Source organism: Mauremys reevesii, linkage group 4, assembly GCF_016161935.1.
Source record: "Mauremys reevesii isolate NIE-2019 linkage group 4, ASM1616193v1, whole genome shotgun sequence".
NCBI lineage: Eukaryota > Metazoa > Chordata > Testudines > Geoemydidae > Mauremys > Mauremys reevesii.
In genome coordinates this window covers 67,498,499-67,513,943 of record NC_052626.1, presented here as the reverse complement: position 1 = coordinate 67,513,943, position 15,445 = coordinate 67,498,499, and the positions used below count along the sequence as shown (strand labels likewise).

Below are 15,445 nucleotides of genomic sequence, written 5' to 3'. Positions count from 1 at the left end.
GGGTCCGCTGGTCCCGCGGCTCCAGTGGAGCGACCCCCGCCCTGCCAGCGGGAGGTCCACCCGAGCCGCGGGACCAGCGGACCCTCCGCAGGCACTCCTGTGGGAGGTCCACCGGAGCTGCCTGCTGCCCTCCCGGCGACAGGCAGAGTGCCCCCGCCCCCCGCGCGGCTCTCATTGCCGCCCTAAGCGCGCGCTTGGCACGCTGGCGTCTGGAGCCGGCCCTGGCTATACCTCTGTTAATGCAACCTAAAATTGCATTTGCTTTTTTTGCAACAGCATCGCATTGCTGACTCATGCTGAGGTTGTGATCCACCACAGCTCCCAGATCCTTCTCAGCTGGTTATCCTCCATTCTGTATCTGTGCATTTGCTTTTTCTTCTCTAAATGTAGCACCTCACATTTGTCTTTGGTGAATTTCATTTTGTTATCTATAGCCCTGTGACGCTGTAGGGAGAGGGATGGATTGATCTGGAAATGGTGTTTAGTTTTACTGGGACTGTCTGCATGGGGGATGGGAGAGCAGGGGATGACTTTAGGTGAGGGTCAGTACCTGAGGCTGTAACCTGAGCCAGAAAAGGGGGTGGGATGAGTCGATACTGCGTACTAAGGTTATTCCCTGTTTACACTGGTGCCCCAGCGCAGCAGCAGCAGCAGCGCAATCCTCTTTATTTCTCTCAAGGAGGTGGAGTACAAGCAGTGCTGTAGCCAGGGAGATACAGCGCTGTATGTGCCTTGCCAGTGTGGACGGGGAGTGAGTTACAGCGCTGTTGGTGGCTTTATTGTGCTGTAACTCTCAAGTGTAGCCAAGGCCTAAATCCACGTTCACACTCAGCCATGCTGCATGAAATCACACACGTGGAGCTGAGCAGTGGTTTCAGCTCAGCTGGCACTTCTGACCAGTATAATCAAGAAAGTCATGCTAGGCATTGACAATTTCTGTCAGTGACAGACCAGATTGGTTACACAGCTGCCCTACCTCCTTTTCACTTTATCTAAGGCCTTGGCTACACTTGAGAGTTACAGCACAATAAAGCCACCAACAGTGCTGTAACTCACTCCCAGTCCACACTGGCAAGGCACATACAGCGCTGTACCTCCCTGGCTACAGCGCTGCTTGTACTCCACCTCCCCGAGAGGAATAAAGAGTATTGTGCTGCTGCTGCTGCTGCTGCTGCGCTGGGGCACCAGTGTAAATAGGGAATAACCTTAGTACGCAGTGACTGATCTCCGGAAGCTTCCCATAATCCTTTTAAGTGAAGGTTCCGCTCTTTGTTTTGTTGCAAACTCTGGGCTCCGGGAGCTGCTTATTAAAAAAAAACAAACACAGCTCCTGTTTGCTGTAAATGAGCAGAGGCAGAGGGCTCCCTTTGGAAGGCCCACAGCTAGTGTTTGCTTGAATAGAGGGGGAGGGAGGAGGGTCCGTTTCGACGAGCGGCTGCTTATCTGGTCTGTGAGGAAAAAGACAAAGAGGTGCTGTTCACTTTCAGTGAGTCAGAGAGGGCTAGGGGAGGGGGTTGGAACTTGCAAGGCAGCTGCTGACACAGTGTTGGCTCCAAAAATCCACTCTCTCTCTCCCCCACGCTCCCTGTCACACTCCACCCCCCATTTTGAAAAGCACGTTGCAGCCACTTGGAACGCTGGGATAGCTGACCATAATGCACTGCTCCCAATGCCGCTGCAGATGCTGCAAATGTGGCCACGACAGCGCACTGGCAACTGTCAGTGTGGACAGACTGCAGTGCTTTCCCTACTCAGCTGTACGAAGACAGCTTTAACTCCCAGTGCTGTACAGCTGCAAGTGTAGCCATACCCTCAGCCACATGACTATGATTGTGAATGGAAATGTAGCAAGGGGCTTATTCCGCATACATCATCACTCACGTTTAGCAAGCTACATGGCCCTTCATTTTCCATGTGGCATCCTCTCAGCTGTGCCAGAACTTGGCTCAGACATCCTTGTTCTCCCTCTGATTCACAGACACAGAAAATACAATATGGAGAAAGACGCTTTGTGGAAATACTTGTAAAAATTAGATCAATGCATTACAGCAGGCCTTTGCTACTCCAGTCCGTTATGCCTTGATGTATTTTGTGTTACTTGTGTAGCCTACTAGCTACATTTAAAATAAACTTTTATTATTTCAGCCTGATACAGTAATGTCTGTAGTGCAGCAGCATGATTTATTTTCTATTTTCATTAGCCTATAGGCTAAAGTAAAAAGAAAACGTGCTACGCATTCATTGGGTTTTTACCACTGTACTGTACACTACTGTCTAGAGTTATATCTTTTACATATTCTATTGTAGACACAGTAATGGCATTTCTATTGTATTCTATTGCATACACAGTAATGGCATTTCAGCACAATGATTTCAACATTTAAAATAAATTGAATAGCTACTATGGGGGGGGGTGTACAATTAAAAAAAAATCCAATACCTTGTTATTTTGGACAGCTGGCCTGTCTCCAGCCATGCCTGGTTTAGCCCAGGATTACTGTACCAGAAATTCAGTAGACAAATAAAATGTGAATTTCTATAATTCATATTGAAGAAAATCAGTATTTTAGTGGCATTCCAGGACCTTCATATTTTCGACTACACCACTGTCTCTAGCCCAGTGGTTAGGGTACCAACTGGGAGACCTGGGGTCAAAACTCTGCTCCAATGACTATTTAAGTGTTCCCAAGTAGAGATAGATACCAAATTCCCTTTAGGGGTGGGGCTTAGGCCACATCCCTCTCCGCATTTCCTATTGGTTGGTTTAGGCAGCTCCTCACTCTTAGCTTCATAGAGTTCAAGGCCAGAAGGGACCTCTGCGATCATCTAGTCAGATCCCTGCCTGACACAAGCCAGAGAACTGCCCCCAGATCATTCCTAGAGCAGGTCTTTGAAGAAAAACATCCCGTCGTGGTTCAAAAACAGTCAGTGATGGAGAATCTATCACCACCCTGGGTAAATTCTTCCAATGATTAATTACTCTCACTGTGACGTTTATGCCTTATTTCCAGTCTGAATGTCTACCTTCAACTTCCAGCCACTGGATCATGATAGACCTTTCTCTGCAAGACTGAAAAGCCAATTACTAAATATTTGTTTCCCAGGGAGATACCTATAGACTGTAATCAAGTCACTCCTCAACCCTCTCTTTGTTAAGATGAATAGATCGAGCTTCTTGAGTCTCTCACTATATCTCTCACCAGAGGTCCTGATTTTTATAGGGACAGTCCTGATTTTAGGGTCTTTTCCTTATATAGGCTCCTATTACCCCCAACCCCTGTCCTGTCTGGTCACCCTATCACTATAAGACATGGTTTCTAGTCCTTTAATCATTCTCATGGCTCTTCTCTGAACCCTCTGCAATTCATCAACATTCTTTTTGCATTGGGGCACCGGAACTGGACCCAGGATCCCAGCAGTTGTCACACCAGTGCCAAATACTCCCACTCTAGATTCTTCTGTTTATTTATCCCAGGATCACATGAGCTGATTATCCACCAGGACTCCCAAGTCCTTTACAGAGTCTCTGCTTCCCAGGATAGAGTCCCTCATCCTGTTCCTAGATGTATTCATTTACAATGAGCCATATTAAAACACATACTGTTTGATTGCTCCCCAGTTTACCAAGTGATTCAGATCGCTCTGTATCAGTGACTTATCCTCTTCATTATTTACCACTCACCCAATTCTTGTGTCATCTGCAAACTTTATCAGTGACGATTTGATGTTTTCTTCCAGGTCATTGATGAAAATGTTAAATCGCTTAGGGCCAAGACCCGATCCCTGCAAGGACCATCCTGGAAACACACCTGTGCAATGCTGATTCCCAGTTTACAATTACATTTTGAGACCTATCAGCCACTTTATAATCCAATTCAAGTGTGCCACGTTACTTTTGTATCTTCTAGGTTTCCGATCAAACTGGAGTGCAGCGCCAACTCAAGCGCCTTACAGAAGTCTACATACATTATGTCAATACCATTTCCTTTATCTACCAAACTTGTAATCTCATCAAAAAATTGTTGATTTGCATTAAATAAATTATCCTCTTTAATTCTTTATTAATTGAATCTTATACCAGCTGCTCCATTATCTTGCCTGGGATCGATGTCAGGCTGACAGGCCTGAAATTACCCAGGCCATCCCTTTCACCCGCTTTAACAATTGGCCCAACTGACTCTCTCTCTGGAGCATATACGGAGCCTGGGCACTTAACCCAGGGCTGTGAGTCCACTGGGCAGCAGGGCACATGAAGCTGGGCATGGCCACGCTGGGCCGAAGTCCCTTGTGTGGTTCTAGCCAAGGTCTCACAGGCTAGGAATTGAACCCAGCATCCCAGGCCTTAGCCCCCAGCCCAGCCCACCCCTCTAGGTGCCCTGGGGGAGCGTGGGAAGGACGAAATCCCTGCAGCAATGTCTGTCTCCTGTTCTTATCTGCAGGCCACAAGAGCCCTATATGTGATCCTGCAGGAGCAGGCCTGCAGGCAGGAAGTGAAGGACCTCTTCCCTCAGCTCTACGTCGCACTGCTCTTCCACGTCACCCACACAGTGCAGCACACTGCTTTGCAGGAGAGGGAGCATAACCAGGAGGACACGGCCGCACCCCTCAGCCCCGTCAGGTACCGCCAGCCCGACACCCAGCCTGGGTTCTGCAGCGTCGCCCGCAGGCACGCGGCAGGGCCTGGCCTGGGCTCACTCAGTAACAAGAGGCTCGCTCTGCACACAGGTTCGCGGTGAAGGCCATGGAAGCTTTGCTTCTATGCGCTGGCTACAAGGAGCAGGCCACCTTCATGATGAAGCATGGCCGCTGGGACCTGCTCATGAGCTCCGACACGCACCACAAAGGTGTCTGCCTGCTTGCCCGGTGAGTGCTGCCCAGAACCGATCACAGCAGCAGCTCCCCTCCCTGGCCCAGGACACGGCCACATTGCCTTCCCTGCTGGGTGAGACGCGGCTCCCAATCGCCTGCATGGAACAGGCCGCAGCCTCTGTGCTGTTGGCCAAGGGGTCAGTCGGCTACTTCTCCACCCTGCGCTGTCTGGCGTAAACCGCTTCCTGCATGGCTCTGGCAGGCATGGCTGGGCAAAGACAGCCTCCGCCATGTCTTTCCGCAGCGTTGGTGTAGCCCTGTCAGACCCAGCACATGAGAGAGACAAGGTGGGGGAGGGAATGTCTTTGGTTGGCCCAGTGACTGTGGGTGAGAGAGAAGCTAACACAGAAAGCTCCAGCGCTTGTCTTGGGTGAATCTAAGATATTCTCTCACCCACCCTTCTGTCTCTCATCACCCAATATCTGGGCACATGAGGAAGACCACCGACCCCACCAACACCCTTCTTTGTCTGCAGTTCTCTTGAAGCCCCAGCACTACGTGCTCAGAGCTGGCCTCATGGAAGGGCTCCCTGTCGAGTGATTAAGGGTTTGGGTCTCTAGCACATAAGCCGCTGGGCATTTTAAGCCAGCAGGAACTAGTCTGTACCAGCTGCGCGTGACTAGTCGCCCGGGATCCCCTGTCCTGTGGCACTGGTCTGGTTAGATTCGTAAATGGAGGACCAGTCCTTGCCCACCTTGATGATGTGGTGTTTGTGTTTCCTATGCCAGGGCCATGGTTTCGCTCAATGTCGAGGAGCGAAACTGGATTTTCCACCATGTCATGGCCATCCTCAACGATCGGGATGATAGGCGGTACGTCCCGGCCGTGGCGCTCTTCATTCAGGTGAGCCTCACCAGTGGGTGAAGGTCGTGAGAAGCGCCCCGGCCCAGCGGTGACTGGGGCATGGGGCTGACCTATGGCCAGGGACGGCAGATTTGTAGAAATTTTGGTGGTGCTCAGCAGAACCTGCCCCTCCAAACTCTGCCCCCCTAAACTCTGCCCCCCACCTGCCTAAGTCTCTGGGAGGGAGTTTGGGTGGGGGAGGGGGCCTGGGGTGCAGGCTCTGGGATGGGTCAGAGGGTGGGAGTGCAGGAGAGGGTGGGGATGCAGGCTCTGGGCGGGAGTTTGGGGACAGGAGGGGGTGCAGGCTCTGGGAAGGAGTTTGGGGGCCAGAGTGGAGTGCAGGAAAGGGGTGGGGGGGCAGGCTCTGGGAGGAGTTGGGAGGGTGCGGCGCTTATCTGGGGCCAATGGGCCAATGGAACTTGCCGCTCATGCGTATGGCCAGGAGAGGGGTGGCCCTGAAGGCCCTGGGGGTGGGTGGGTGAGCAGGGGCAGGGAAAGCTCCTACAACCCTAGGGGTGGAGTCACTCAGTCTGGGCATTGTTACCTGTCCCAGCTGGTGTCACGGGGCTGGAGCAAGGCCCAGGGTCAGGTGTCTCTTGTTCCCCAAGACTCAGTTCCATAGAATGGTCCCTTGTGTGACCTCGGCCCTCGAGCCCCCTCTGACATCCGTGTGCCATGTGCAGGCCGGGCAGCTGCCTGCCCATTCATGGCCAGTTCACCTGCCCCCCGCAGACCGGGCGACCCTTTGGAGCACAAGGCTGCAGCCCATGCCGGGCCTTGGCCAGTGGAGCTTAGGGCCCCGTGGCAGAGATGAGTCGCGAGAGGCCAGCCCCGTTCTCTAGCTTGATTTGCTGTTGGTGTGTTAGCTCCTCAAGTGCCCTGACCTTGGCAGCGAGCTGGAAGACGCCATCGTGGAGGAGATGAGCGGGCTGCTGAGAGACCCCAAGACCGTGGTGCGCTGGTTGGCGCTCAAAGGCCTCCTCAATCTGGCCCTTCACCCAGAGAAGGTGAGAGGGGAGGAGGGCTGGGGGATAAACCCAGAACCGCAGGGAGCTGCTGCAGGGCTGGGGTCATTGAAACCTTCCCTGGGGGTATGGCCCTGGCCTGGAGTCAGGAGCCCTGGCTTCTATTCCTGGCTCTGCCACTGACCTGCGGGGTGCCCTTGGGCAAGCCCCTGCCTGGCCTTTGTCTGCTGTTCTGCAGGGCAGGGCCTGGCTCCTGCAGGGTGCGTCTCTAGGTGTGTGGAGCATCTGGCACAGCTGGGCCTGATTGTGTCTGGGGTCTCTGTGATCCAAAGAACCCTAGCACTAGAGTAGCAGCAGAGCTGCAGACTCTAGACCCCCAGGGAATGCTGGCGACCCCAGTGATCAGGGACGCTTGGATAGAGCCATTTCACTACAATTAGGAACCATTTTTTCCTACAAATCCCTTTTAAAGCCTCATAGGTTTTAACTGTTGACGTCACGGCTCTGTCCTGCAGCACTCGCTCCTCTGAAGAGCTCTGGAAGGGCCTTTTGCTGCTAAGATCTCATAACAAGTTTGATACCCACAATATAGTGAAGGCAGAGAAAGCCCTTGGGACTTAAATACACAGATCTGACAGCCTGGTAAAGAGGAGACAATCTGAAGGCAACTCTCGTTAATGATAATTTACTTCGCCTGAGAATAGGGGGGTCAGTCCGGTTTATTAAACCCGGACTATGACTAGATCAGACATGGAGAGGGCGTGACTGTAATTCTCTTTGTTATACACCATTCCCATCGTTCCATGCACTTCAGCCTGGTTTTCACTTGCTTGTGGTTCATTTTCCTTTCCGGAACCGGTTAGCCTGTATATGACCTATTTTTTCCCTGATGCCGGTTGAGATTTTGTGGGGCTGTCTTTGAAAGGTTGAAAAACCAAACACAGAAATGACTGAATCTGGCTTTTAGTAACAGCCTAACCCTAGAACTAGTGTGCAAAATCGACTCCCTCCCCTAGGCTGGGCTGTAAGGACCAGGATTCAGGAGAACCCAGGTTCGGTTCCTGGCTCTGCCAGACTCCCTAAGTGACTGTGGGCGAGTCCCGTAACCTCTCTGTGCCCGAGTTCCATGTCTGTACAATGGGGATAGAAATCCTGCCTTCGTGTGTCTAGCCTGTAAGCTCCAGGGCAGGGACCGTCTCTTCCTGTGCCTGGAAAGCCCCCAGCACAAGCCCTCATTGCAGACAGGCCCTCGAGGTGCTATTCGAACAATAATACACTTGATTTATTTGGGGTCAACGTGTTGTGTAGAGAACTTTCCACGGATGATATCTGCTAATAAAAACCATCCCCTGAGATCTGGAGTACAAGGAAGCAGCTGCTTATGTTGCAGGTTGCCGGACCCACTGCCCGTGATCTTAGCTGGCTGTGCAAAGGCTTTGAGGCTGTAATATGTCTCTGGAGGCAGGGGCGCTGGAAGACTTTTTATAGTGGAGGTGCTGCACACACACCCCCTTACCCCTGTCCACACACCCCTCCACCACTAGAGCTTTGGTCAGGAGCAGGGCCATGGCTCCAGGAGGCGGGGGCGGGGGGTGGATGGGGCAAGGGGACCAAGGCTGGGGCCATAGCTGGGGGTTGGCACAGGGCCGGCAGCTGGGACCCTGTGTGTGGGGCCAGGAGCAGAGCCCTGCGTAAAACCTGGGAGTGCTGCAGCACCCCCAGCACTCCTAGCTCCCATGCCTCTGTCTGCAGGGGAGGCAGACATTGTTTTGGAAATGGCTTGTTGGGTCACTGGGGGGTGTTTCGTAAAGCAGCTCCTTGTTTCACACAGGTGGGGAAACTCCAGCATCTGCTGCCAGATGTCCTGGAGCGACTCCAGGAGGTAGACAGAGACCTCATCCGCAAGGCCATCGCCGTGCTGAAACACCTCCTCGCCGGCATGGACAGGCAGAGCGCCAGCTGCGCGGCTGTGCAAGTGGCTGCGCAACTCCTGCCGTTGTTTCATGATGTAAGGCCTGGCAGCTCACAGGAGATCCCATCAAACTGCAGACATGTGAGTGGGGGCTAGGGGGTGGGCTAGCAAGGCCTGTGCTATGGTCCTAGCCAGAAAACGGATTGTCATAAATCATGAGCCCATTCCCGCCTTCCTCTCACTCTCCATGAGAGCACATGGCAGAAAGGATGGGAACCCTGGTGTCCCGCAGGCCTACTGACAAGGATGAGGGCAGCCTGGGGACGAGGCTCCCCTTGGGGAAGGACGTGCATTCCTGAGCCTGCATGCAGCGAGGGGGCCTCTGCAGCACAGGGTGCTGCAATGCTCTTGCTGGCTTCCAGGGTGACAAGTGATGGTACCTTGGTGAAAATCTGCCCCTCCTTTCCCTGGCCAGGAATCCTACAGCTGGCCTGTCAGCTCCATAAGGAAATGGCTCTGTCTGTAGGTTCTACAGCTACCGCCCTTTCCTCTCCTCTTCGTTCTCATGGCAGGGCAGCGTCAAAGGAGGGGAAAGTTCTCCTCAGATCTTTTGTACCCACAAACTAGCCCCCGCTGGCGCATTCACCAAACTGATGTTCAGTCCCACACTGGGTGGCGAGATCCAGCAAGCGGGCAGGAGAAAGGGGCCCATCCATTACTGCCTTCCAGGGGTAATGCCCCAGTGGGGGCTCCTGGAGGGACTCCCCAGCTCTCATAATGGTAAATCCTACTCTCAGCCCTCCCGAATTCTGCTGGGACCGTGCCGCTCTTTATTTAGTAGTGGCACAGGCCTGGCTAAAGCTGTTCCCAGGGTCTCCTGGATCCCCAGCTGGCCAAAGGGACAGGGCAGCCTGGACCAAGGATGCAGGATCTCGCCCTGGGGTGAGCCCTTTAAACCAAACCCCTCTCAGGCCCGGGGGGAACAGAACAGGTTATTTATGGGGCAGGGGTTATATCCAAATAGTGTTAATGAACACAACGCCCATTGTTGTCAGAAGTGTGTTGTCAGAGTGCTACCGGTGTGGTGCTCTGCTTTCTCCTTGTTGATATCACTCGGCTGCGTGCGAGTGTTCCCTCTGTGTGCTACCCCAGCTCTGCAGATAGCTGACACAGCAGACCCGACGACAACCCCCAATAACCACAGAGTCCAGTAAGATGCAAAGCCACGTCGGCTAGGTTTATTGCGACCTCGGACACAATTGCAGTTCCCTGTAGGTTTCTTAGCCTAATTCAGGGCATACTACGAGAAAGTGCCTCTTGGCAATGGACCCGGCTCAGTGGCGGGACTTTCCACTGCCCCCTCGGCCGGACAAAGGCACCGCCCCAGGGATGCATTCTTATACACAGACACAAACAAGTTACACATCACACCTGACCTATGAGGTACAACCCCTCCACGTAGCACGGTACAACCTTTCTACGTATTTAGGTGCCACCTTCTACCATGTACATGTTGGTTCGATCAAAACTACTCTATCCATCATTTTACCCTTTTGCCCCTGTCATTGGGATGGGCCAGCCTGTTCTTTGTTATCTGTGTGGAATGTGCAAGTATGTGAATGTTCAGTACCTTTTAGGTACGTATCAGCCCTTTCCTTGCCAGCTTCTGTGAGCAGGGCCTGCCTCTGGCTCACAGCTTACCTTTGCTTTATGTTAGCAAAGTCTTGTTCATTACTTTAGTTCAGGCCTCAGGCCTCATACTGGGCCTTTATCATGGCCTGCACTTACTACACCCATCACCAGGGAAAGGCAAACAGGCCTCAATAACTGGAGGGAAGACCAGAGAGGTGCCAGTTCAACATCTGCCTGTGCCCACTGCAGTGCAGCCCTGATGCCCCCATACCCCTCCCACGTGTTTTGTACAGAGCCTGCCCAGCTGACCAGCTCAGCTGACCATCTGACCATCTGGGCTCAGCTGCCCAGCTGACCATCTGAGCTGACCCCTCACCCCACCCCAAACCCCTGGAGGCTGGGTGGCTTCCAGTCATGGCATCCAAGGCCCCCTATCTGGGAGCTCCTGCACATTTACCACCCCTTGGCCCTGGTTAAATTTACCCCAGGTCCCTGAGCATGGCCCAAACAAACACCAATGGTAGGAATTTGCCCCCTATGCCTGGCCTCCTTGGCCCGGCTAGAGGACTGCTGTGGGTCAACACCAGTGTGAGCTGGGCCTGCAAAGCGGGTGGACAAACTACACCCCCCCTTCGCTCTTTGAATCTTTCCTCATCGCTCCCTCTCTGCCGCCCCTGTCCTGGCGCTGCTCCACCCTGAATGTTTCCCCTTGGCTGACACAGGCGGGTGCTGATGTCAGTGCACCCAGAGCTGGCTGTGAGCCCAGGGCAGTCTCACCCCAGCTTACTGCTCTCCCTGGCCAAGAAGTTACCAGGCCAGCCCCTCAGCTGGTGGAAATCTGCATCTCTATTGCCTTCAATGGCGCTATGCCCATGAGACTCTGGCCCCAGCTGTGGCTGTATGGCTGGGGTGAGTTACCAATACCCCCTGCAGGGCAGACATCTCTGGCACAGTGTGCGCTTGCCCCGCTGGATGAGAATGACTGTCACAGTGTCTCCTCCCCTCCCTATATCATCTCTTGCAGGTGACCAGCAAGCTCCAGGTGCTCTCCATCACCCTTTTTAAAGACCTGCTGGAGCTTGTAAGGGGCCCAACCGGAGGCAGATGAAGGAGCATGTGCTCCAGAGCCTGGTCCCACTGCTCCTCCTTGTGCATGATGAGCGTCCCAACGTGTCCCAGGTGAGGCCACGGGTGGAGTCTGCGTCTGAGATAGTTACAGAGCGACCATTTGTTTGGGGGGGGGCAACATGTGACACCCCCCTTTAAAGGGTCTGGCCGGTAGAGGGCAGGTGCTCAGAGCTGTGACAATCAGGCACTCAAAATCACTTGAATGTTGAGTCCAGTAGTGCCATGACCATGGCACCCCACCCAACTGCTGAGTCTTCTCTGCATCCTCTGAGCTCAACACCCCCCTGCAGCCAGGCTGAGAGATTGGGTGGGGCGAGTGGTCGCCTCACCACTCCTACAGCCACTGGCCTCCGCACACTCCCCTGGCTGTGCTGGTGGGAAGAGCACAACCCTGGCCGTATCCCTACCAGGAGCAGGGCTACTCAGCCTCCAAATGGTGCACAGGACCCAATGTGCCCTTAGCCAAGCGGCCCGTACAGCCCGTACTAGCCATGACATGCCCAAGCCCCTCCCCCCCATGCCTCTGCACATGCTAGTGCTCATGGCCCCCATCACTTGGGACACAAATGCCACCAGCACTAATGAATTCACCCCATGAGGTGGGGAACTGAGGCGCAGCCTCAAAAATATTGAACCCTCATGGGCATTAGGCACCTAAATCCCTTTGCAGCCCTGGGCCTAAGCAACTTGCCTGAGTTCCTGCACAGAGAGCTGGGAATTGAGTCAGGTCTCCAGCCATTGCCTTAGCCACACCACCGCCCTTCCGTGAGCAGCCAGGGCAAGGAAGCGTTCAGCACGCACGGCCTCCCTGGCCTCCGGTAACTAGGCTAGTGGCTTCCAGCTCCCATAACTGTGTCCGGCTCGCCCCGGCCCCTCTTGTTTTGCAGGTGTGTTGGGACACCCTCAGCAGTGCCGCCCAATTCCTGAGGTGGCACCAGCTCAGTGGCCTCATCCAGCACAAGGAAACCTGGCGAAGCTGTGACTGCCTGGTGAGGGAGCCCTCTGGCCATTCACTGCACAGCCCTCACTGGCAGAAGTGGAGGAATCAGTGGATAGGGCACCCCCAATTGCCTGGCTCTGTGCCCACACTGAGCCCCAGCCCTGGGACCACACCTGGCCCTGGGTGTGGTCCCTCTGCGTGATCCTCCCAGCACAGGAAGGAGGGGAAAAAACAGGACGTGCGCTCCACACACCTGCAAGCTGGCCTGTGGGACGGAAAGGCCTTTAATAATCTTGTGCTCCTTTGTTCTGGCTCCTAGGTGATCCACTACAAGGAGAGAGCTGATGACTTCCTGGGCCAGACCATGGCCTTCCTGCAGAACCCACAGACTCCAGTTAGGGAAGCAGCCATCAGGTTCCTAGGTAACCACAGAGCAGAGGGGTCCCTTTAGCAGAGGGGTTGGATCTGGTCCCAGGCTCTCCTCAGTCCCTGCCAGCAGCGAGAAGTGATCCCTGGGCTCCTGATTCCCTAATGAAGGCGAAGGGGTGTCAGAAACCCGCAGGAGCAAGCTCACCCCAAACTGCCCTGATCGGCTGATGGGACCCCTCTAAGCCCACTGCTCCTCATGCAGTCCCCATTCTCCACCCCCACCCCACCATGGGCTCTTGGTAGTGGACCTTCAAGGCGCTGTGCTCTCCTTTGGCAACCAGCCCTGTAGCCATCTCTGGGGACTCGCCCTTTCCCCTGGGGATTCAGGAGCGTGTCCTGGCCAGTGAGGGGCGGGGGAAAGCCGCGGTGCTTGGAGGGTGACAGGCTCTTTAACACCCTTGCTGGGGATGCGGGGATGTGATGAGCTGTTTGTGTGTGTAGGGCTCACTGCCCGGAAGCTGGACCAGGGGAGCCAGGACAAACTGGACGCCATCTGCGACAGTGAGTGGTCCCGCTTTGAGTACTGAGCACTAGGGGGATGAATGGCCCAGGGCTGCAGGGTGGGTTCAATCTCCAATGGCAGCAACGTGGTCACAGGCGAGAGCCACAAGGGGATGCAAAATGTCAATCCCCAACCCCCTGATCAGCTGCCCCCTCACCCTGTCGTGTCTGCTGGTTGGCATGTGCCCAGGCACTTAGCCCTGACCTCAGAGCTGTGGCCTGGTAGATCCCCAAACTGGGCCTGAGCTGGCTGGCCTTCGCAGATGATTGTCCCCCACAAACACAGCCAAAGTGGGGTGCTGCCTCCCCCCTTGCACTCACTAGCCCAGTGTTTGGAGCAGTCACCTCCACGTGGGACACCTGGGGTCAAGCCACTGCTCCAAATGAGGCTGAAGTGACGTCCAGTCACCTACCTCCCTGCTGCGTGTCTGGACTTCTGGGCAGCACAGGGCAGAGCAGCATCTCCACCACATTTGTTCGGGAAAAGGGAAGGGTGGGTGACATAGCTCAGACTCCTCACTCCCAGAGCAAATTCACAGCTGGGCCTCCCAACCGGAGCTAGAGAATGGCTGAGCTCCCTCCTCGGCATTTCCTGGAGGGCAGCAGAGCACCTGAAGTTAGGCGCCTAACAATGCCCAAGCCCCTTTGTGACTCTCCCCTCTCTAGGCCTAAGTGCCCATCTATGCATTGGGGGGGAAGGGGGAGGGTAAATACAGGCAGGGATGAGGCTCTCAGATACTGCAGGGAGGAGGCAGTCCTAGAAATAGTGAGTGAATGGGGTTCATTGGGACTTCTTGCCTGTGTCTGGAGGCTCCCAGCTGTGGAGGGCGGGGATGTTTAGTGAGGGTTGCTGGTTGTTCCCGCTAGTCCCCTGCCTCCTGCCACCTGGCCTGCTGCCTCCTTGTTGTGGGCCGAGAGGTACAGAGCTGGCTTGGCCTGCCGGGGCTCTCCAGAGTGCCATGGCTCTGACCTCCATTTCCTTCCTTTCAATCTTAGACCTCAAAGGCTTGCAGCAGGACAGCAAGTCCTCAGTCCGATGCCTGGCTTCTCAGACCATCTTCATCCTGGAGGCCTTCAAGAACCAGCCTCCAGCCTGCTGCAGCCTATGGACATTGGTCCATAGGATAAGAACAATGTGCACTGCGGAGAGCCAGCTCATTGAAGCTGCCCAGCTGCCCTAGGTCTGGGAAAAGCCAGCCTCCCTTCTCTGGGGGCTTGGTGCATCAGAGCCCACCTGGAGCAAGGTGGAACACATGGCTTCTTCCCAACTGGCTGCCTGCCCTGCCCAGCCATGTGAGTAGTTAACTGCTCGATAGCTTTCATCATCATGTACTTTTGGACAGGTTTCCATGCACCGTGTTGCATTTACGTCCTGCCCTCCGTCCCCATTTCCAGTCGTGTACGTTTTTGATGCCGTCGGCCATTTTGAAAATTTATTTTGTATTATTTTTCTGTGTTTGGCCGGGGGAAGGTTGTGTGCTTGTGTTTTGACATATTTAGAGAAAAAGTACGAATGAGTAGAAAGAGAGGCTGTAAAGGGTTTGCAGTCCCCCCCCCAGGCCCCACCGTCCGTCCATCTGGGTGGGAGACCACACCCCTTGCTATGATACTTCCGGGTACGGTGGTTCAGGGGAAAATTAGCTCAGTGTTAATGGCTCTAGCCTGCAGTCAGGCCAAGTAACGGTAGAGAGTCTGTTTGCCCGGGGCCCTCAATCAGGGCAGGGCGTCAGTCGAGAAGGGGATCTGGCCTACAGTCAGGCAGGCAGAGCAGCAGGAGGTCCATTTGCCTGGCCCTTGATCAGGGTAGGGCAGCAGTCAAGTAGGGGGGCTCTGGCCTACAGTCCGGCAAAGCTGTCGCAGTCTAGGGGAGGTTAGCTCTCTGGTGGGAATGTCAGGACAACCATCTGGCATCTGGATTCAGGTGGGTGCCAGACCAATTCAGGCCTCCTGACAACCAGGGGGGAGGCTGCCACTCCTGACGTTGAGGTGGTAGGGGCAGAGGAACTCAGGTCCTCCCATTCCACTGCATCCCAGCCCAGGACCCTAACAGCAGTGGAGTTGTCCGCCACTGGGTCAGCGGGGAAAGTCCAGCCGCCACACGCTGGCTGGCTTGTAGTCAATAACACAGCCAAACCTAATTCTGCTTCCCTTGGCTCCATCCGACACACCCATTCCGTGTGTACATGGGTTCCAGGGTTGTTGTTCGCTTCGCTGGGATAGACAGCT

At 54.6% G+C, this 15,445-nt stretch overlaps 1 protein-coding gene across 1 annotated transcript in view; it reads left to right on the top strand.

The window, feature by feature from the left end:
- Window positions 1-11,329, top strand: part of LOC120403399 (maestro heat-like repeat-containing protein family member 7) — a 37,538-nt gene extending 26,209 nt beyond the window's left edge. Inside the window, exons 14-19 of the mRNA XM_039534444.1 lie at window positions 4,440-4,618; window positions 4,726-4,863; window positions 5,598-5,712; window positions 6,579-6,719; window positions 8,509-8,730; window positions 11,246-11,329. Coding sequence (XP_039390378.1) covers window positions 4,440-4,618; window positions 4,726-4,863; window positions 5,598-5,712; window positions 6,579-6,719; window positions 8,509-8,730; window positions 11,246-11,329 — 879 coding nt within the window. The remainder of the gene's footprint in view (window positions 1-4,439; window positions 4,619-4,725; window positions 4,864-5,597; window positions 5,713-6,578; window positions 6,720-8,508; window positions 8,731-11,245) is intronic.
- The last annotated feature ends 4,116 nt before the right edge of the window (window positions 11,330-15,445 follow it).